At 33.9% G+C, this 23,067-nt stretch overlaps 1 protein-coding gene and 1 long non-coding RNA gene across 3 annotated transcripts in view; one reads left to right on the top strand and one right to left on the bottom strand.

The window, feature by feature from the left end:
- The window catches only part of LOC128201455 (uncharacterized), a 41,691-nt gene extending 33,537 nt beyond the window's left edge, over positions 1 to 8,154 (bottom strand). Inside the window, exon 1 of the long non-coding RNA XR_008253247.1 lies at positions 7,933 to 8,154. This is a non-coding gene — a long non-coding RNA (uncharacterized LOC128201455). The remainder of the gene's footprint in view (positions 1 to 7,932) is intronic.
- On the top strand, positions 4,326 to 21,300 carry LOC113510159 (E3 ubiquitin-protein ligase Praja-2-like). 2 transcript variants are annotated; one of them, XM_031910561.2, is made up of 5 exons: positions 4,326 to 4,667; positions 10,897 to 11,532; positions 14,336 to 14,377; positions 17,661 to 17,840; positions 18,998 to 21,300. In XM_031910561.2, the coding sequence occupies exons 1-4, from the start codon at positions 4,486 to 4,488 to the stop codon at positions 17,827 to 17,829; spliced, it is 1,029 nt and encodes a 342-aa protein (XP_031766421.1). In that variant the 5' UTR covers positions 4,326 to 4,485; the 3' UTR covers positions 17,830 to 17,840; positions 18,998 to 21,300. The 2 variants fall into 2 exon arrangements, with proteins under 2 accessions (XP_031766421.1, XP_031766420.1); XM_031910560.2 differs by having other exon boundaries at positions 4,332 to 4,667; positions 18,977 to 21,300.
- Positions 21,301 to 23,067: the final 1,767 nt, after the last annotated feature.

Consider the following 23,067-nt stretch of genomic DNA (forward strand, 5'->3'; position numbering starts at 1 on the left):
TACAATCCTATTACATGATTAATATTTTACTTCACTGTGACTTTAAACAATCATAAATAATTAAAGTGTTATTTTATTTTTAATTGACTAAGCTACCAGTCTAAGACAATATTTTGAATGCTCCTAACATGCACTTAATTCTAATTTTTTATTGCACTTTTCACAACCTCACTTTTTAAAACCTTTTCTTTATAATCCTTTTTAAAAGTAAATAATTTATTATTCAATAGTAAAAAAATAAAAACAATATTTTTGGTTAATGGTAACCCAAAAAAAACGATAGCAAATTAAAAAAAAATAACAATAGACAACAAATTCTATTTAAAAACACTATGTACATAACAAAAGACCAATAAATAATTAAAACAAATACGACAAACAATTATTATTAACATAATAAAAGAATAAACAAACTGTAAATAAATTCCTATAAAACAAACGTGATTAAAAAATGAAACACTGGGATCGGTTAACAATTGACAAATACATAATATATATAAAAAAATACAATCAGATTAAATACTTCTATTTCTAAGTCAGTTAAAAACTTAAAACAGGCTTAAAACATGAACCCACCATGGACATTACAGAATATACCATAACGTTCATGGTACCCTTCAAACATTACTATTCCCAAGGACTATATTTAATATTGGCAAAGCATAAACATAGCACTGACTGGCAAAACCTTCCAGGGGAGAGGAGGGACTATTAGAAATGGCCCCATTGCTAACTAGATATACCCTATCAGGTGGACCTCTACGCGGTTCGCCCTGGAAACCGTCATGGTTAATTTATGTCGAATTCTTCACGATAGGTCGACTGACCTTCCTTCATGGGGTGAAAGGGATTGTTAGTAATGGAGACTGAGAATCCCATTGCTAGCAATACACCCAACCAGGTCGACCTCCTCGCCGTTCCCCCTGGAAACTATCATGGTTAGTTCCTGATGAATTCATTATGATGCGCTAACTGGCCTGTTTTCATTCTCATCTATCACCCTTCACTAGTGCTCCGCCGGCGTATCCCGTTAGCGCAGGCGGAGTTACCGTTACCATACCATTTTCACCCATAAAAAAATTCGATTTACGATATTATAATTAAGAATGATTTGATGTATTGTATGTTTGTTACAATCATTGTCTAGTTATATTTTTATTATATTATTAAAATGACTGGGGTTTAAGGACTAACTTACTACATAACTTCCATCTAGTCACTCTTTGGCCGTCGCTGGCCGTGTGTGCTGTACGCTTGTGGTACATTCCTGTACTGCCACCACTCGACGGCAACAGCGACTGCCGCCGCCACCACCGCCGCGCTGATCACGATGCTTTTGAGCAGGAAATCCATTTAGAGAGCGTGTGGCAACCCTGAATAGTAAAATCCTACTGTTTTAATATTTTACATAAGAAACAATAAAATTTGATTTTTTTTAATGGATGATAATGGAATGGTTTTACCCCGCCTGCGCTATCGGTATACACTGGCGGGGTACCAGGGACACATAATAGGTGAGGATGAAGCAGGTCAGTTAGCCCACTGTGACGAATCTAATAATAAATCAATCACGATGGTTTCATGGATGGACCCGATAGGATATATCGCTAGCAATGGGGGCTACTAATCCTCATTACTAACAATTCCTTCTTCTCCCAATAAAAGGTGATTAGGGAAACATAATGCTTGAAGGATGGGCCACAGGGTCTCTTTTGAAATGTATGATTTGACTTGTCCAATAAAAGATGCTAATGATTGGCCACTCCATATAGAAAATGTACCCATTTTAAAATTTTTAATAACATGTCTCCTTTATATATGTACCATAAAGATTTTTAATCCAACATTTTATATGTTTAAGTCACCAGAGGAAGACTTTGTACAAAAGTCGATTGCTTGACTACCTCTGTCCCATTCGTGTTTCTACTATGAAGCATGGCTGTGTTTCGGTTTGAAGGGTGGGATATGGCAGTGAATTTACTGGGTACAGAGGAATGACACCTGAGTCCTCAGGAATGGCAACGCATGGGGGGTATCATGGACGAAACAGTATACTCTGTTATGTCCATGGTACTGCTCATGTCTATAGGCGACGGTTACCACTTTCCGTCAGATGGGCCGTCAGCTTGTTTGCCATTCTAAGTTGCATAAAAAAAGTCCTCTATATGGATACACAGTTCCGCTTATATTTTTAATTAGCAACTATACTTTCATGGCTGTTTTTCACATTGATGATGATACATTTATCATTATCACATCAATCATTAACTGTCCATTGCTGAACATAGGCCTTCCTCTATTAAAGGGTCTTGCCATTTTTGGCTACCATCACCACTACAGGTGATGGCAACTAATTTCCTATCGTAGGCTTCTTTTTAATGAGTGAAGATGCAATAGTTAACCCCGCCTGCGCTATTGGTATAGACTGGCGGGGCACCAGTGAAAGATGATAGGTGAGAATGAAGACAGGTCAGTTAGCAGATTGAAACAAATTCACCTGGAACTATGACGGTTTCCAGGAATTTGCATGGAGGTCGACCTGACAGGGTATACTATTAGCAAAGGGGTCAGAAATTCCCAATAATAACAATTATTTCCCCCCAGATCCACTATACACTGTCATCTTATTTGCCACTCAACTTGCATGGAAAATAAATACCATTAGAGTTAAGGGAAACAGGTAAATAATTAATATGTTTGATACTGTAGTTCTCTTTTATCTCATCTTCATTGGTAGGAAAACATAAAGGTTAAAAATGACAAAAATGTAAAACAAAAGATAGAGAATCAATAAAAAAAAAATATAATAGACGTATTATGATGACCAGTAATACGCCACAAGAGTAAATAATATATAATAATAGAAATGTTTTTTAATTACACTTACCTGTGTACAAATATCTACTTGCAAAATCACTAAATACTAAACTTTTTAATGGTTCGTTGTTTCCACAGAACACAGTATACTACTTCTTATCAATACAATATGTATAGTATTGTCAAATTCTTTTTTTATGTATCAATTAATATAAATATCTAGATATCTAGAACAGAAGTTGATAATGATTCATCCAAACTCGACAAGATTGTTGATTGCTACGTCATATTTCCTGTATTCGTTATTTAAAAATTAAATTATAAATTTCGACGCAAAAGATCTAGAAATAGTTTAGTGTTAAATAATTAATTGTATTAAGTACGGAAAATATTCAAATAGAAAAATAAATTAAGAAGATCAACAAACAATATTTGATAATACTAAGAAAATTCATTAAATTGACATGACATGACAATGACAGCCAATGTCACTAATTAACTACTGCTATAAGAGCACACAATGAGCTTAATTAATGAAATTGGAAAATGAATCAAACCACATAAAAACATTAATACAATAAAATAATAATATTTAATATACCATAGAACTTTTTATAAGTAGCTATATATTACACCAACCTCAAATAACAATTGCGAAAAGAGTAAGAAGATAATGATAGTGATGAATATTGTAGAACTATTTATAAATAGCTGCATCCCGCGGTTGTCTGCGTGAATCAGTACACAAAGTATACTCTGTACTAAATTAGGATTTTACCTACCTGTGCACCAAATTGCTTTTGAATGTACTCAGTAGTTTTTTTGTGAAAGACATACATACATACATACATATCTGTCACACCTGTCTCCCATTAGGGTAGGCAGAAACAATGGAATGCCAAATGCTTCGATTCAAACAAACCTCTTTCGCTTCCTCCACATTCATTAATCTTTTCATACACGCTCGCCGGTTACGGGTACTTTTAATTTGGCCCTTTTTCAGCACGTCGCCTATTTGTTCAACATACGTCCGTCTAGGGCGGCCCCTACTCACATCTCCATTCATTCTTGCTTGATAAATCTCTTTTGTAATTTTTCTTTCATCCATCCTCTCCAAATGACCAAACCAAGGCAACATTCCTTTTTCGATTTATGTCACTACATCGTCTTTCAGTCCACACTTCTCTCTAATCACACTGTTTCTCACTCTATCTGTTTCTTTCTTCTTTTGTAAAGAATACTCGTAATAAACATCTGTTCATCCGTCCAACATTACAGTTTCACATTAGTAACATCAATATAAGATCTGTGTAAAACATTCATCCCTACAGATATTAAAAAAGGTGTAACTACTACTATTATTATTAATAATAATTATAATATCAAATTTATATATACAAATCAATCAAATATTGCATACGATATACAAATATTTTTATGCATAGTGACGAATCTGGTAATAATCGACATTGATTGACACTGACAACCGACAATTGGAGTTCGAACCACAGAGTAGGTAGATACATAAATATTTTGAATATGCATACAGTTTAAAATCTGTGTACTTCCTAATATTTCGTCGTGTCTATTTGTAACATTTATAAACATACCTAGTTTGTAATCTTGGCTGCGCAGTTTTTATTAGTGTTGTAATATTTGTTTTTTAAAATGAGTTATCGTCCTGAAGATCGGGATAAAAATAATTGCCCAAGCCGCGGTCTCGGTTTAGCGGCTGCAGTGTTAGGCGTTGGAGTTGGGGCTGCTTTGTACTACTTCTGTAACAGGCGATCACAGAACCCTCACAGTGAAGGATCTACGAGCCAGTGGACATGCGAGCAACCAAATGCCTTGTGAGTAATAGTTTAAAGTTCATTTTATATTTAGCATATGCGCTTTCACTATATATTTTTAACAATTCTATTTACCTTGATTATTCATTGTTTATAAAAAAATTGTGTTATTCAAGTGGGTAGAAGCTTAATTAAAAATTTAGATGTTTGTCCTAACATTCGAACCTTTGATAATTCCTTGACCTTGAAATATTTTTTTTAATATTATTTATTAAAGTGTTTGTGTAATACTTAGGTAGGTATAAGATCTTTTGATATTATTATAGATAATATACTGTATGCTATACAATATCAGTAAGTACCTACCATAGACAAAATTATTAGGTAACTATTATTTTTAAATCTTTTTTTTTTGTTTTACTTAAAATACTTGTTTACTATCTACAAACTTAGATGGTACTGTGAGGGGTGATCTTTTTGTATGGATGGTAATGGAATGTTAACCCCCACCTGCCCTGTCAGTATACATTGGAGAGGCATCAGTGAGAGTGTCAGATGAGGATGCAGCAGCTCAGTTGGCTCATTGTGGTGAATTCAACAAGATATAACCATGATGGTTTCCAGAGGAAAGTGCATTGAGGTGTGCCTGATAAGGAATATTGCTAGCAATGGAACTGTTAGTCTCCATTACTAAGAATTCCTGTTCCCCTTACGAGGAGCGGTAGGGGTACCAAATTGGTATATTATAAAAGTGGGTTTTTTTATATTTGGTTTTGCAACGCATGGTTGCAGTTTACTTGTTTTTCCTTCATGGAGTGGTGCTTTTCCCTCACTACTTTTTCCCTTTTTACCATATTTAGCATTTTAAAATTATGTTTTTCAATTATCCATAAAAAAAAATCTGGAAGTAAATTTTAATTTTATTATTATGTTCTTATTAGTTCCAATTCTAAAAATACTCATGCTGGAAACTAGCCCATGTTTTCTATCAGTACCATATCAGCCATTAAATGTCCACCGTTGGACATAGGCCTCCATCCATTGGGGGATTATGCCATGCTTGGCAAGTAGGTTGGTAACTGCAGTTAGATTTTGTAGATGTATTAAAAGAGACACTGCTCCCCATCTCTCTACTGTTAAGTTTCCTTAGTCATCTCTTACAAGGACAAAGGAAGACGTAGCCCCTTCCTTTCCTGTGTGAGTCATAAGAGGCTGATGGTGCAGTGAGATATCGGAATCCATGGAACACTTGATGTGCAACTGCGATTCCTTGGCGAGTGTGTGTATGAGTCTACTAGGAACGGCTTATCCAGAGCTAGGGTACTACAGATTTCATAAACTGTGGAATATTGCAAAAGTAACACCTAAGATCTATATAATAATGGTATAGGGCATTTGGAAACATAAAAGATTGCTATAGGTGGATATGCAATGGCTTTGCTGACCCTGTATGTGAATAAAAGATAAGGGACATAAAAAAAGACATATCTCAAATATGATAAGGTCATTGTGCTAATTTTTTTTTTTATACTTTTTATTTCTTATTACATTAAAATATAAACATAAAATATAAAATATAAATATGTTTGGTTGTATGTGTTTATTTATGTATGTATATGTATATGACTATGCTGTCACAAATATTACTCTATTTTCCGCGCTTAGCCTTTCATTTGGGCCGTTGTGCGTATGAGTCGTGGTTAGTACAGCCAACCTAGTTCCGCTCAGAAGCACAGACGCTCCTTGGGATCTTCACAGGCCTCGCGGAGCGACCTCGCCGTTCCGAGGATTTCTAAACGTTGATGGGCCACAGCTTCACATTCTAGGATTACGTGAGCAGCCGTTTCTTCGGCGTCGAAACAGCCTCGACATAGAGGGCTGTCTGTGGCTCCTATTGTGTATAAATGTTTGTTTAATGGACAATGACCTGTTATTGTCCCTATCATTATTTTGATGTGTCTCCTATCTATATGACGTTAGTGTGGTTACCATACTGCCTGCCAGGCATGGAAATTACTAGCAAAACCCACCTTTTGAAGAAAGCCTATGTTCAGCAGTGGGCAGTAGATGGCTCATATGATGACTTGGTAATTTAATAATTGTAAACTGTATATAGAAATATAATTAAAATATAAAAATTATATTTAAATGATGAAGTAGTTGCTCAAGTGGTAATAGTAATCCCAGTATAGCGTAGAGGGTGTGAGTTCCAGTCTCGCCACATCAAAATCAATTATATTAATATTCCAAAAATATTTCCAGATATTATTTGTGTTTACTTATAATTTTTTCTGGTACAATCTTGGCTCCATTACTATAATTTAACTTATTAAAAAAAACTACTTTTGATTTTTTTTTTAATATATATTTATTTGGATTTATGAGAATTCCTTTGCGAGGTTGGAACAGTCATCTGTTTAGAAAAAGGAGAAAAAATTAAACTGTAAAAGTTTTTTTTTTTTTATTTAACAAGGGGCTAGTGTTGTTGAATATGCAACTTAAAACAGATATGAAATGGGACAGAAAATTAATGAAATACATTCATATATATATTCTTTTAGCTGCCTCATTTCTCCATCTCTTTTTTTTATTAATAGACTACAGTAACTTACCCTCAGATGGGCTGTATGCTTGTTTGCCTACTTTTTTTTTTTAAATACTACTTAGAATGGCAAACAAGCTGACGGCCCACCTGATGGAAAGTGGTAACCGTCGCCTATAGACATGAGCAGTACCATGGACATAACAGTACACATACATACAGTTTTGCCAATGATACCCCCCATGCGTTGCCATTCCTGAGAACTCAGGTGTTATTTCTCTGTACCCTGTAAATTCATAAATAAATGATATAAAAAAAATGTTTTTTTTAGTTGTCATAAAATTTAAGTTTTATGCTATTATTACTAATGAATAAAGTGTAGTGTTTTGTAAATAGAATGATCAGGATGAGACAATTAATATAAGATAGAAGGAAGGAGTGAAAATTTCCAGGAGATAAGAGAGTTTATAAATTAATAGTCATTATAAAAGGCAAAGGAAATGTTACATTCATGTAAACACTGATTATGATATCACAAAAAAATTCAAAGCTAGTGATGTAGACAAAAAAAATCTGGGAAATAATTGTAAAGCTAGTGATGTAGACAATAAAGAAAAATTTCTTTTTTTTTTTTTGTTTAAAAAAAACATGTAAATAGACAATGTAATTTTTAATACTGTCATATGTCTTCGATTTTTAAATTCAAGACATATGATGGAAATAGTTCATTAATTAACACATTGAGCGCCACGCGTATTTCTACAGCAATCCCGTTCAGGCCACGCGCGCCGCTTCGAAGCGCTGGTACTGCAGGAGCTGGTGTTTCCTATCGTAGTAGAAGGTAGTTTACGTTTGGAACGTGATTCCTATAGGCATTCATTGAACACGTTACGCACCAAGTCTGTTTTGTTTTCTGTAATTCCGTAAAATAGTGTAAAATTTTATAGTTCTCATGTTACACGCTGTCAGACACCGATGGCTGACGCGGCCTAAACGGAAAGTCTAGTGTCAGCCATCGATGGCTGACATGGCGCTCAACGTGTTAAACACTGGTATTGCGATTCATAAACACGATTCTAAGTTCTGGACAATTACCAGTGAGGTTGATGTAAATGTTACACAAGATTTTACTTTCTAATAGTTTATGTAACAGTTTTAAAGTCGAATGTGTACTTGTATATATGTATATACATACATAATATGTAGTAATATGTATAAATTGATCAATACATAGATACATTCTATCTTTTATTCTACATAATATTTAATAATCTATACTTATAATAAATCTGTAGAGAGGTCAATTCTGTACATGAAATATATTTCCAAATAAACTATCAGCAGGTGATTAGTGATCGATACTGATGCCAAAAATGCAATCTGTAAAATTTTAGTCTATTTGTCTGTAAGTTCGTTATAGAAACAAAAACTACTCGACGGATTTTAACGTAACTTGGTACAATTATTCTTCATACTCCTGGGCAGGTTATAGTATACTCTTCATCACACTACGATCAATAGGAGCAGAGCAGTGAAGGGAAATGTTGGGAAAACGAGAAAAGATCCCGTGCGAAGCGGGGACGGGCCGCTAGTATTTCTTAAAATAGAAAAAATAATTGTTTATTCAGCAAACATTATTACACTTACAAAAAAGGTTTATAAGGAGTAAAATAACATATAAATGTTTTCCGAAATGATCCCGTTCCGTGTCATGCTGCAGCCAAGGAGTCACAGTGCTAATTTTTAGCAGGATAATAAAGTTTTATTATAACTTTTTATTATAATAATAAGTGCCAAGATTCTACCATTTTTTTGTAAAAATACCAGAATTGACGTTTTCTTGTAATGTAATGTTACAGTTTGAGAGAAATGTGTTGTAACATTATATTTTAAGTAGATTAATATTTCCGAATATAGTTTCCTTTATTAAAAATATTCCTATAATATTTCTAGCAATTTCTTGTCTATGCTATCCGTAAATTTTTTCTCTTTATGTAACGTTACAAATTGAGAAACAGTTCTAATTATATATTAATATTTATAGTAATATTCATAAGAAGCAGATGTACATAATTTAGTTTATTTATGCTGTTTGTATTGTCTCTAATGTTGTCATCAAAAAACTTATTAAAAAACCAAAAATTTATTTGACGGTATTGAAAGTGTTATATTAAAAATAAGAAAAAGTATTGAAATGTAACGGTTAACGTAAAAAGTAATTGTGACGGTGACATCAGTGTTGCTAGATTTAGATTTTTTTTCTCCATTTTGGGTAAAAATGTTTGTGTTAGCGAAATTTTAGAGGAATTTAAATCCTTGGGGAATTTTTGGAGAAAAGTAAAATGGATTGAGAGAAAATTTGGTAAATTTTTTTGTTTGGCAGTTTTAGTAACCTTTAAAGAAATATATAATAAAGTTTTAAACCTTATAGCGAAATATAAGAAATCTGGAAAATAATTTATTTATTTATTTATTTAACTCTTTATTGCACCATAAATAAAAATATACAATGACAAGTGAATAATTCAAATGAAATACAGTAACATAAATACAGATTGAAATATACACATAAAGGTACAAAAGGCGGTCTTATCGCTAGGGCAATCTCTTACAGACAACCTTTAGTTAAGGGAGAACAGATAGAAAAGGGCAGGTGGCGCAAGAGTGAATTAATAATTTTCGTGCATAAAATACAAAAACATGTAATGCACAAAAATATCAAATACATATAATTTATTAAACTACTTACTATAACAATATATATACATATATACACACACACACACACACACATATATACATACACATACACATATATATATATATATATATATATATATATATATATATATATATATATATATATATATATACACATACATATATACATAAAATAATCTTAAATATATCAATGAACAAAACAAACATTACGCAAATACTCCAAAGATGTCATACTACATAGTACTACTCGCTGCTTTTATTTCACACCATCAAGCCATGACTTTTGACAATTAGACAAGCGGTAAATAATTCTTACGGTAGATACGAATTCGCTACTACACGTATGAGATTGTTGTTACTCATGCGTTAGCGAAAACGTACCTATCAATAGATTTTTTGCCACTTGTCTAGAGGTGCTGATGATAGCGGGACGCTCTTACCGCCAGGATTATCAAAATGTTTCAAAATCCATGGATTTTTATCACATTCATTTAATATTCATGTATATTTTTTTATTTTATTTGCTTCTTAAAACGCCCTTCTTGCTAAGAATCAAAATGTGACATTAAAATTTACAATTTCTGCTGAATTTCAAGGTCGGATCATCAGATCATTAAACTTTTTTCTTAGCAAGGCCGGCCTCTTAACGCAAGGGTAGATAAGGGTTATCTGCGATAAACAAAATTGCTTTCTGTGTTCGCCGGTGACTTGTCATAAGCACGTGCTACGTTATAAATACAAATATATTTATGGTACGATTCCCCCTGGAAACCATCGTGGTTAATTCTAGTGGAATTCGTCACGATGGGCTAACTGTCCTGCTTTCATCCTCACCTATCATCCCTCACTGGTGACCTGCCACCCTAGAGCACAGGCGGGGTTACCAATCCATTGTCATCCATTAACCCTCGAAAAATGTCGATTCTTATCCTGTCACCTTCAATTTTAACCCGTCCGTCGTCTGCACATCTGCTTACGCTATTACTTTTGTTTCGCTTTCTCACTTTGCTTTGCATGTCTCTTCAGACCATTGCACGACTTCGAATCATCATACATCACCATATCCGAACACACCACCACTGACACCAGCATGGACTCCACCGACGAATCCGATTCCGAGTATACCAACCGATCCGAGTCAGACGAGCGAACCGATCTATCGGACGAAACGGACAATGAATACGATTCTGAATCGTACGAATCGAGTGGCGACGATTGGATTGCATCTTTCGACATCTCCATCACGAGCTCCGATAGTTCCGAATCTGAATGTTTTCAGCCTACCCTCTATATCAGTTTTGAATCCGATACTGAAAATGAATGGGATACAAGCTCGTCTACGGACGCAGTTGAATCTATGGATGAGGAAAACTCGGTATCCGATTTGCCAACCCCACCACGAGTTTTTGCGGGCATCGTCGACTCGAACGATTATTATGCAATGCCTAACGTCAATTATGCCGACTTGGAGGCTAATTATGTTGCTCTACCCACAATAAACATCAACATTGATTCAGAGCTAAATAACGAGTGGGATGTTACCCACTCTGCTATGGATGTCCCCACAAATATGTCGGGTGTGGTAAATGAACCAGGCTCGCCGTTGATGTCTTTCTTTTCACATCTTAGCGACATTGTTGTTAATAGAATACCTAGGAGACCGTAAGTTGTTATATATTGTTTTCAATTTAATTTAATTAATTAATTAATTAATATGTTTTACTATGTTTTCGCTCTTAAGGGCGTAATAACTTTGGCGTACCGAAGTGAGGCAACGGAAATTATGTGTCGATTTTCAATGTTCTTGACTGATTATTTATAAAGTGCTCCACAAGCAAATTTAAACGTTAATCAGAGAATACGTTGCATATAGATCTAACATTTGTTTATTGTTATTTTAGTGTTAGAAATAGTAACTATATTTATGCAACCTGGAATAGCAAACAAGCTGACGACCCACCTGATAGAAAGTGGTAACCGTCGCCTATAGACATGAGCAGTACCATGGACGTAGCAGAGTATAATTTTTCGCCCATGATACCCCTCCATGCGTTGCCAGTCCTGAGGACTCAGGTGTTATTCCTTTGTACCGTGTAAATTCACTGCTATATCCCACTGCTATAGCCCTTCAAACCGAAACACAGCCATGCAAACAACTGCTTCATGGTAGAAACACGAATGCGACAGAGGTGTCCAAGCAAACGACTTTTGTACAAAGTTTCCCTCTGGTGTTAAAATATATAATGGCATGGCAGTTAAAATATATAATAAATTACCGACAGAATACAGAGATCTGACAGATGAAAATTTTACAATTGGCTTACTGAGAAATGTGATTGTTCACTTGAAGACTATTTTAATGTAAAATTTTAAGGACAAGTTCCAATTTAAATATTGACACGCCACACGGTAGAATGCACACATGCTGTTTTTGACATTAAATAGTTCTAATGTATTTAAGTAAATACAAGTTATCATTCGCTCATTTATTTACTAGAAACTTTGCAGTGGCTTCATATTTTGCTTCGAAATTTTTCAAATACATGTTTGCCATCTAAATCCAAATATTTAGCGACAGCCCAAAAATAATATTATTGGACAATTAACCTTCTTAGTTCGCTAGAAGAGTCCTTTTTAAAATTAGTCGGAAACATTGCAAAATGTTCAGTTATTTTTGAAAATTGACAGATAATTGCGATGTTGCCATAAACGGTGCCAACGATTTACTCCCTTATTCATAAAAAAATAAAACTCCCTACAAACCTATTTTAATTATTACATTATTTTATATTAAATTATTACATTATTTTAATACATTATTTTATATTTTGTCTCTTTCAAACTAGGAATTTAGCACAAAAGAAAGAGACAAAACATTTTAATAGCTAAAATAGGTTTACGAGAGCTTTGACGTTTTTATTAATACGTGGATACGATTTTACGTTGTATACTACTAGTTTATAATGGGTATAGGTATCTAGCTTAGATTATATAGATAGAGTGTCTCCATACAAATGTTTCGAGAAAAACGGCTCAACTTTTTCATACAATTTTGCGTAGCAAACAGTTATGAGTGACTCCTTTATCACTTCTATATTTATTTTGTCTTATAATTTCTGCATCTTTTTAATGTGTAAACACTCATTTTAATTTTATTTATTAAATAATTTAATATGAATACGTCAAGATACATTGTGTGCGTAAGTATATAGAACACTGATAAACAAAACGAGTCAGATAATTTGACAATTGGCTGACAAAAAGTTGATCCGTTTTTGAGACTCGATGTCTCAAAAACTATCTATGTAATCTAAGGTATCAAGCTAAAATCCAGTGATAGTGTCCACGGTACTGAACAACTTGCTTCAAGAACCAAGTGTCAGATTTGACAGAAAGCATATGGTATAAAAAAATTATATAAAAAAAAATTTAACCTATTTTGATGGGTAATTAAAAAATAATGATTCCACTGAACATAATTCTAACTTATTAAATTATACAGGGTGTAAGGGACAGGTTAGTAAAAACCGAAATAATAATTTCAGACCATTATTCTGAATTGAAAACCAGTGGAAATTCTTTCCAGACCTTTTTTTTTCTTTTTTTAAATTATGTAATCTATGATGTATGTATGTCTGTTATAATATAAAGAAATAATAATATTTTATAGTGAAATACTATGAAATATTAAAAAACAGCAATGTAATTCGGATTAAAATCTTACCGTGACGCGCGGAATCAGCTATGTAAAGTCAATGCCACAAGCGTACGAAAACTACCTACGAAGAAGCGCCACTGACCGCGCGCTGTAGGCATCACGCGCCGCGTGAAGCACAGTGTGTTGTAAAATTTCAAATACATTGCGCGGCGTCAACACTAAGAATCGTTAATTATATGGCTGCGGTGCATTTCCGGCGGGAAAATAATCTGCCGTCTGATTTAGACCATTCATCTGAATCAGCTGTTTTCGTTTTGGCCAACCTGTCCCTTCCACCCTGTATATAATTAAATATATATATTGATTTTCATGTAACAGCGACCGAATTAACTTAAGTGTATTTTTTTAATAAATGATAATGGAATGGTACCCCGCCTGCGTTATCGGTATACGCTGGCGGGGCACCAGTGAGGAATAATATGTGAAAATAAAGCAGGTCAGTTAGCCCATCGTGATGAATACACTTGAAATTCAGCACAATGGTTTTCAGGAGGGGGGAGGCACGGGGAGGACGACCTGGTTGGGTATATTGCTAGCAATAGGGTTAGTTTCTCCATTATTAAGAATCCCCCTCCCAACTTAAGTGTATACATGTCTAGTTTCGAAACAATCCGGGACCCTTGGTCATAAGCGGCCATTACGCGGGCGCGTGCTAAAATACACGTGAGTTAATCCGGTCGTTATTTCGTCATAATATAATGTGTACTTAAATAACTTTTAACAATAAATTATGTATTAATATTACAGAACCGAGGATGAACAAATAAAAAGGCTTAGAGAGCAAGCGTTGTAAGATGTTTTGTATTGGATTGTATTGGATTGGATTGGACTAATAATTTGAGCCGATTTCTATTGTGTTGTGACGACAATTTTATTACTAAGTGGCAACTAGTTGCCGTGTGGCCCAGGCATAGAATAGGCCGCCTTCCTTTCACGTGGGTGTCGTAAGAGGCGGCTAAGGGAACTTCATGGTCGAGGGATGGACAGTAGCGGTCCTCTTAAAACACCACAAAAACCTAATTACGGTTGCCAACCCGCCTGCCAAGCGTGGCAGCTACGGGCAAAATCCCCCAATTGGGGGAGGCCTATGTTCAGCAGTGGTCAGTTAACGGCTGATGTGATGATGATGATGATGATACTGATTAAACGATATTTAATCGTTTAAACCGAGGTTTGTTAAACATTGTTTAGATAAACAGTGTTAAAAATTAAATTTGTAGTAAAACTTTGTCGTCACTACATATTTGGAACAGGCTCCCAGCATGGTATAGAAGTAGCTACATATAACATTGTGTTAGGTCTTATTCCTACTACAGTGCCGGTTTTGGTCCGCTTTCGGTCCCCGCTTAGTCCGTTCCGGTCTACTTAGACCACTCCGGTCCGCTCCGGTACGCCTTCGATCCGCTCTGATCCGCCTTCGGACCGCTCCGATCCGCCTTTGGTCCGCTCCGGTCCGCCCTCGGTCCACTCTTACTTACAATTCAGTCCCCTTCCCAGTGATGGATTTACCTGCAGGCTTAGTATAGAGCCTTTTAGCTTTTAGGGTGGCAAATTTAGCGCCAATTTTTTTTAATCAGAGTCAATTTTTTTTTTAATAAAAAAAGTAACTCATTTATTTGTGAACCATAGAGCCTACCATAAAATATTTTCTGAAATTTTGGCGCCAAACGAAATACAAGTTTGATGTTAAATTACATAATGCATACCGTTTAAAAATATTGAAAATGTTAAAATATAGTTTGGATTTTTATATAGTAGGATTTGTGACGAACGACATGTTAAGCTTAATTTACTAGGCCAATTTCGATATGAACAAAAACACGAAATTTAATCGGTAAATTCGTTATTTCACTTCATGGTGGACCCTAGGGGTTTTTTTTAATGCTTGATAATAGAATGGTAACCCCGCCTGCGCTATCGGTATACACTGGCGGGGCACCAGTGAGGGATGATAGGTGAGAATGAAAAAGCAGGTCAGTTAGCCCATCGTGATGAATACATATAGAATCCAGCACGATGGTTTCCAGGGGGAACCACGTGGAGGTTGTCTTGACAGGGTATATTGCTAGCGATGAGACTGGTAGTTTGCATTACTAACAATCCCTTCTCCCCGACCCTAGGGGTTATCGTATTGAGGTTTATTACTCTCTCTCTATCTCTCTCTCTTTCTAATTGATTTCTGATTAGATTGTATTGTTCTTAGATTATATAGATAGAGTGTCTCCATACAAATGCTTCGAGAAAAACGGCTCAACTTTTTCATACAATTTTGTGTCGTAAATAGTTACGAGTGATTCCTTTATAACTTCTATATTTATTTTGTCTTATAATTTCTGCATCCTTTTAATGCGTAAACAATCATTTTATTTATTAAATAATACGTCAAGATACTTTTCATGTGTAAGTTATATAGAACACTGACAAAAAAAAAAAACGAGTCAGCTAATTTGACAATTGGCTGACAAAAAGTTGACCCGTTTTTAAGGGTCGATGCTCTATGTAATCTAAGCTCGCACTGTAGTATGGATCGGGCCTTAGTGATAATTTATGTGCTCTAATAATGTCCTTTCTCTATTTATTTATCAATATTTGTTTTTTTTTTATACAACTTAGAATGGCAAACAAGCTGACGGTCCACCTGATGGAAAGTTGTAACCGTCGCCTATAGACATGAGCAGTACCATGGACATAACAGAGTATACTGTTTCGCCCATGCGTTGCCATTCCTGAGGACTCAGGTGTTATTCCTCTGTACCCTGTAAATTCACGCCATATCCCACCCTTCAAACCCAAACACAGCTATGTAAATACAACTGCTTCACGGTAGAAACACAAATGGGACAGAGGTACCCAAGCAATCGACTTTTGTACAAAGTCTCCCTCTGGTAAAAAAAGATTCCGGAACTTTTATAAAGAAGAAAAAAAAATATAACATTCTATGCAACGGGCGTTATCCTACAGGTGTTAAGTTTTTTAAAATGGATTGAACAATTTTAGTGTGATTACAAAATTTATTTTTAACATTTTATGCAACGGACCTTATTAGAAACATCCCACAGGTGTTCGTTTTTTGAAATTGAACTGTGAAATTAGTCGTAATTGATTTTTTTTAACATGATCGTGTAATGTGTACATTTTGTTTTGTACTACAGATTAAGAACTTATGGCTATGGTAACTTATGGTTTTTGTACTTATTTATACATAATTAATGTTAATATGTGTATTAGATTAACTAACGTGTGTATGTACTAATTAAAAAACATGATTGATAGTTTGACGTCTGTTATTAAATGCTCATAATTTTGTTATTTTTTTTTTATAATTGACATTAAGTGACACTAAGAACAAGGAGTTACATAGAAGGAATGATGAAATAAAAACTGTAAGTCATATGGTTGTCTCCTGTCTTCTTCTATCTATCTATCTATTTAAGAGCTGCGCTCTTGTCGGTGAAGCTCTTGCCACTCACTACGATTTTCAGCGAGTCTCTTCACCTCTTGATACGACACAACACCATCTCCTTTCTTGATCTGCCTGATGTAACTATGTCTCGGTCTGCCTCTCCCCCTTCTTCCTTCTATCTTACCTTCTATTATAATGTTCATAAGTTCGTCGTGTCGTATCAAGTGTCCCAACATTTTTCCCCTTCTGTCCTCAATAGTCCTTATGGAAATATAATTAGTAAAAAGAGGACGAAAGATACATGATCAGTTGTTATTTTTCTCAATTCATAGCACGTTGGTGTATAAAAAATGTGTATGTAAAATTTTTGTTCATTTACATTGCTAGATTATATATTTGACACAGTTTATGTAGAAAGTATGCGAGCAGGTTGTATCTGAATTTGGTAGGGTTATACGGCCGTATAACATTTTCTATACACTAGCCAGCTATGAATGTTTTTACTTATATTTACATATATACTATTGTTTGCCTTGCCACGATCGACTGGACATATAATCGCGGTCACCAAGTCCAGTTGGGCATCTCTGCTATAGTTATACAAGATCAGGACACAACCATGGGCGAAGCCACGAGGTTCAGCTCGTGAAAATATCTTCTCGTTTCCAGCCGTGAACGCTCCTGGTCCCTCGAAGAGTGCAGCATCTGCTACGAGGTGATGCTGCTAGATCAACAGGTGATGAGGTTGCCGTGTGCCCACAACTTCCACACGGCGTGCATCGCGACCTGGCTCCAGGAGCAGAGGACGTGCCCCTACTGCAGGAAGCCGGCCGAGTGACCGCCTTGCTTGTAAGTAGAAACAATTTGTTCCTATTCACATTTGTTTCAGTAGCAACCATAGTTGTTCTCCCGGAATTGTCTGTTTTTAGGGTTCCGTACCTTCAAAGGAAAAAACCGAACTCTTATAGGATCACTTCGTTGTGCGTCCGTCCGTCTGTCTGCCAAGACAGCCTTTCTTAATTTATATAAATTATCTAAATTAATATCGTATCCGAGTATATGCAATATCTGTAATCTTTTAAAGAAGTCTACAGGCGACGGTTACCACTTTCCATCAGGTGGGCCGTCAGCTTGTTTGCCATTCTAAGTTGTATAAAAAAAAATCTTCTCTCTAAATAAATGTGTAAATTATTAATATAAAATACAACACATATTACTTGCTGATAACATAGCTTTCAAGAGAGGCGTCGTCAGCGTAGTTCCATACTATATCTGTACAAAATCATTCATAACGTCATAGATTCGCCATCTTTTCTACTGCTTAATTAAAATTTTAATGCGAGGTACAAAGCACGTAATCCTACTTATAAATTGTTTATATTGCAAGTCTACAAAAATAACACTTCTTATTACAATCCTGTGGTAAGGATGCGTCGTCATTATAACGACTTACTGCTCGACCGCAAATCCATCGACATATTCGGTACAGAATATTTGATATTTAGGAAGAACTTGTTTTCTATTTTGTAGAATACGATTGAATATATGTTTTTTTTTTATATATATAGTTTTATCTTTTATATATTTATGATGGCTCACCTGATGGAAAGTGGTAACCGTCGCCTATAGACATGAGCAGTACCGTGGACACAACAGAGTATACTGTTTCGCCCATTATACCCCCCATGCGTTACCATTCCTGAGGACTCAGATGTTATTCCTCCGTACCCAGTAAATTCATGGATCGGTAGTCCTTAATAATATTATAAATGTGATTGTTTGTTTGTTACCTTACAACGCCTAATGTCTTAACGAGTGACTATGTTATTTGGTATGCAATAGTATACCCGTATTATATGGGATGGAAAAGGCCATAGGCTTTTCCATCAGTAAACATACTCGTATGCCACACGAACAAAGTCACGGGTAAAAGCTAGTACACCTATAAAGATGATTTTAAAAGCATATTATTATTCTCTGTACAGATAAAAACACCATCTCCACAGACTCGCGAGCTGCCAAACGGAGGCTGGACCAAACCGCGGCTCTGTCAAAATGGCGGGATTTTAAATCAACTTAAATTAGATTTTAATTTACAATAGCATCTAATTGAAGAGTTATCATTGAATTAAAATTATCAAAGCGGCTATTTGGATTCTCTTTATTGTGATTTGTTTTATTAGAACTTAACGTAAATGTGAACAAATGTATAATCGACTCGACCATAGACAACGTTCAATAGTGTAGTGTATAATAATTGATTAATCGATCGATTATACATATATGTCACGGATTTCATTTAGATAGTGTTTCTGTGATAATTTTAACAAAATTTGTTTAAAATAAAATAAAAGCTTAGTTCTAAATATTTTTACCGCCCAGTTCGGAATGTAATTTTAGCTGAGAAGATCGGGCAAGGAATTTTTGTTAAATTCTATTAAAACAGACTATACCTATAAGAGTTACCTGTTAAATATGAAACTGAATAATTAAATAAAATTAAACTATCCTATGTCTCCAAGAAATAGAAATAATTTTAAAAATTACTTTCAAATTGTCATTTTATCATTCTACCGCTGGGTTCGGTACGTTCATGAACCTCTTTAAGTCCGCTACTATTTCAATAAAAAATTTGTATAAATTCTATGCAACCATCTTATTGAATTTGAAAATTTTACATAATCTTTTAAAATACATATCGATATTGGTATTTCGAGTAGTACAGTATATTATAAAGTTTTTTTTTTATGATAGTGGATTGGTAACCTCGTCTGCGCTAACGGTAAACACTGGCGGGGCACCAGTGAGGGATGATAGGTAAGGGTGAAGCAGGTCAGTCAACCTATTGCGAGTAACAATAAATCAATCATAATAGTTTCCAGAGGAAATCGCGTTGAGGTTTACCTGCTAGGGTATATTGCTAGCAATGGGACTGTTAATTCCCATTACTACCAAACCCCTCTCCTCCCTTTTTAAAACAATTATACAACACTATAAATATTCATGTATTTTAATATGTCGATACTTCTAGATAGTTTCGTTAATATAAGGGCAGTGTCGATTCTTTATAACATAGTGTTTACTTTGTAAATATCACAGTTCGTAACTTCTAACACTAAGTTCTGCTTAATTTGGGTTTATATGACCCTGTGTAATATGAAATGTTTTCTGTATGTAATGGCCACTATTTAAAAAAAAACTGATTTATTTTTAATCATAGACAAAACCAACACTTCATTCATTCATTGCACATTATTCAACATACACAAAAAAAAAATTAAACAAAAAGGACCAAGCGCCACTTGTTGATATCAATAAAAAATAAAAAAATTGACATCATTTATCAATCAATATGTATTTTTAAAACGTTTAAATTACTAATTGAATATGTTGTTAATTGAAATACCATAACCAAATATTTACTTTTGGATCTCAGTCAATTGTATAATCTGTGGTTGTGATGACTATGATATATATATATATATATATATATATATATATATATATATATATATATATATATATATATAATAAATTCTGTCTTTTATTCTTTCAGATACATATTCTTATTAAAAACAACCTGTGCTCAATAACAGTTTAACATTTTTTTACGTTTATTTTAATAGTAAATATAGTCTGGTCTAGTCCTATTATAAAAAATAAAAAAATATGCTACCATAGTTTTTTACCAAATTGTAAATGACAGATGAAAAAAATGGCGACAATTGATTTGCCGCCTTTTTTCATCTTTCATCGTTCGTTAGTTTTAAGTTGGTAGGTATAGATACTTGTCTTTTCTGCTATTTGGTTTTAATAGAGAACAGAGATATTACGAACACTGTCTTGAACTATAAGTAACATGATAGTCCTTTATTCACGCCATCTATATTTAATGTTCTTGCATTAAATAACATTCTAGTTTGTATTCGAAATGTTTATCAAGCAAATTAGAACAAATCTTTACACCTAAGTGGCATAGTACATTATCAAATATAATAAATTTTCTGAGCCATGTTTCTTTGGGGAAAATGTTTAGTTAGACACCAGTTTTAAGACCTTAAACGTTAACAAGGAGGACCCACCTAGGGTTGTGCCCACCTCAGAATTGTCTGGTGTCCATTCCAGGATAAGGAGCTTTCAGTTTTAGAGATAAAACAGGTCGGAGAGTGCATATATACCTTTGTTATCCTAAAATATACATTATGGTCATAACACAAAATGATTTTGATAGTGTAATATGCTCTTTAGAGTTCAATTCAAATGTGATTAATTTTATATTGTTAAACGAAATAATGGAAATTTATTAAAATGTTATTTTTATCTTTTAAAAAAATAAAGCACGTTTTTGGAAAATAAATTTATATTATTATAGTTAGGAAAGAAAATGAAATATAATATATATATATATATATATATATATATATATATATATATATATATATATATATATATATATATATATATATATATATGAGTAATGAGTGTCAACCATTTTAATATTACGTTTTGACGTAAATTTTTCCGTTAATAACAATGTACTTATTGAAAAGTCACAATTTACGACAAAGATTACGAGTCAGATACTCGTGCCAGTTATTTCGCGCGGTAACGATTCAATATGGGTGTACAGATAAAAAATCACTTCAGACAAGTCCAGTTGAAAGTCTGTATCTATGTTGCATTATGTAAGTCTGGCTTTACTTCAAGATGTTACTAGATAAGCAAGGAACTCATTTTTTTTTTCGAACTAATTTAACGCCATCTGTTTGGGTTTTTTTATAGACTTATTCTGAACATGTCACTCATTGTTGAAATTAGTTCCTAGTATGTAATTTATTTGAGATATCGGTTCATTTTTGGCCATAGAAATAGAAAGCCAGATTTTTTTTTTATAAAATATGTTTGTACAACTGAGTATAGTTACCTACTATTTAATTTTTTTTTACTCGTACTCCAGTTCATCAAGCAGACTCAGCTTATAGAAACTGACTCAAACCTTGACTATTGCTAGATTATCATTTAAACAACTTCTTTTTTATATCTGTTGCAATAATGGAATTTCACTAATTTCTTCTTAATAGTTCGATTATTGCTATAAAAGAAAGAAAAAAAATTGGACAGGAAAAAGTCTATTGAGTAAACTAGTACTTGATAATATAAAAAAAAAGAAAATAAAAAAAAATGTACTTCAAACTTTGTCTATGTAAATGCTGAGTAAACATAAACGTCATACTATGTCTATGACCGAAATTGATATTTTGTCTAACGAAATGAATAGAGAACTTTTTAAATAAAAAATCATATATATTAAAAATTTGTTAAATTGTTTTTATAAAATTGAGGAAAAATTGCGACGTTGCCACACTTAGGTGAGCTATAATTATGGATGCTTTTAAAAATTCAATACTAATTAGAAATGAACAAGACAGCCATTTAGAAATAGACAATAATGTTTTTTTTTTTTTTAATTATAGCTCTCTAACGACATGCTTCCTTTGCTTAATACATATTTCAGATACGAATGTTTTTCAAAATTTTTAATGTTCTAGTAGTAAGATGTTATACTGTTGTATCAGGGCCGTAGCTAGGTCTAAGTTTAAGGCACGACAAAAGAACTTTTTGATATATCAAAAGCCATTAAATTACTTCTAAAAAGCGAATCTGTTTAATTTTGTTAAGGCCTTTCATTTTAAGATAGGGCATTGGGCCTTTAAATGCCCCCTAGCTACGGCCATATGTTGCATGGAACATTTTAGATATAGCTTTTATAAAGAAAATGTGATATCCCAAATTAGAATAAAGGGTGATAATATATGTTAGTTTTCATTTTAATTCCCTATTTAATCCCCTAAATTTTATATAATTAGTATAGGTATTTACTGGAAAATATGGTTCCTTATTTAAAGGAACTTATATTTTAGCTTATATGTCAAAAAATACTGGGATACTGGCCAGCGAATGATATAAAAAAAAAAAAATACTAAAATTGAATCATATTTGAAAGAGGCTGCACAAAACTCAAATGTTCGGCTACTTTTGTCCCACTTGTTACAATGCAGCTGTTATCAATAGTCCA

This window comes from Galleria mellonella, unplaced genomic scaffold (genome assembly GCF_026898425.1).
Source record: "Galleria mellonella isolate WM207_F2 unplaced genomic scaffold, CSIRO_AGI_GalMel_v1 utg121, whole genome shotgun sequence".
Taxonomy (NCBI): Eukaryota; Metazoa; Arthropoda; class Insecta; order Lepidoptera; family Pyralidae; genus Galleria; species Galleria mellonella.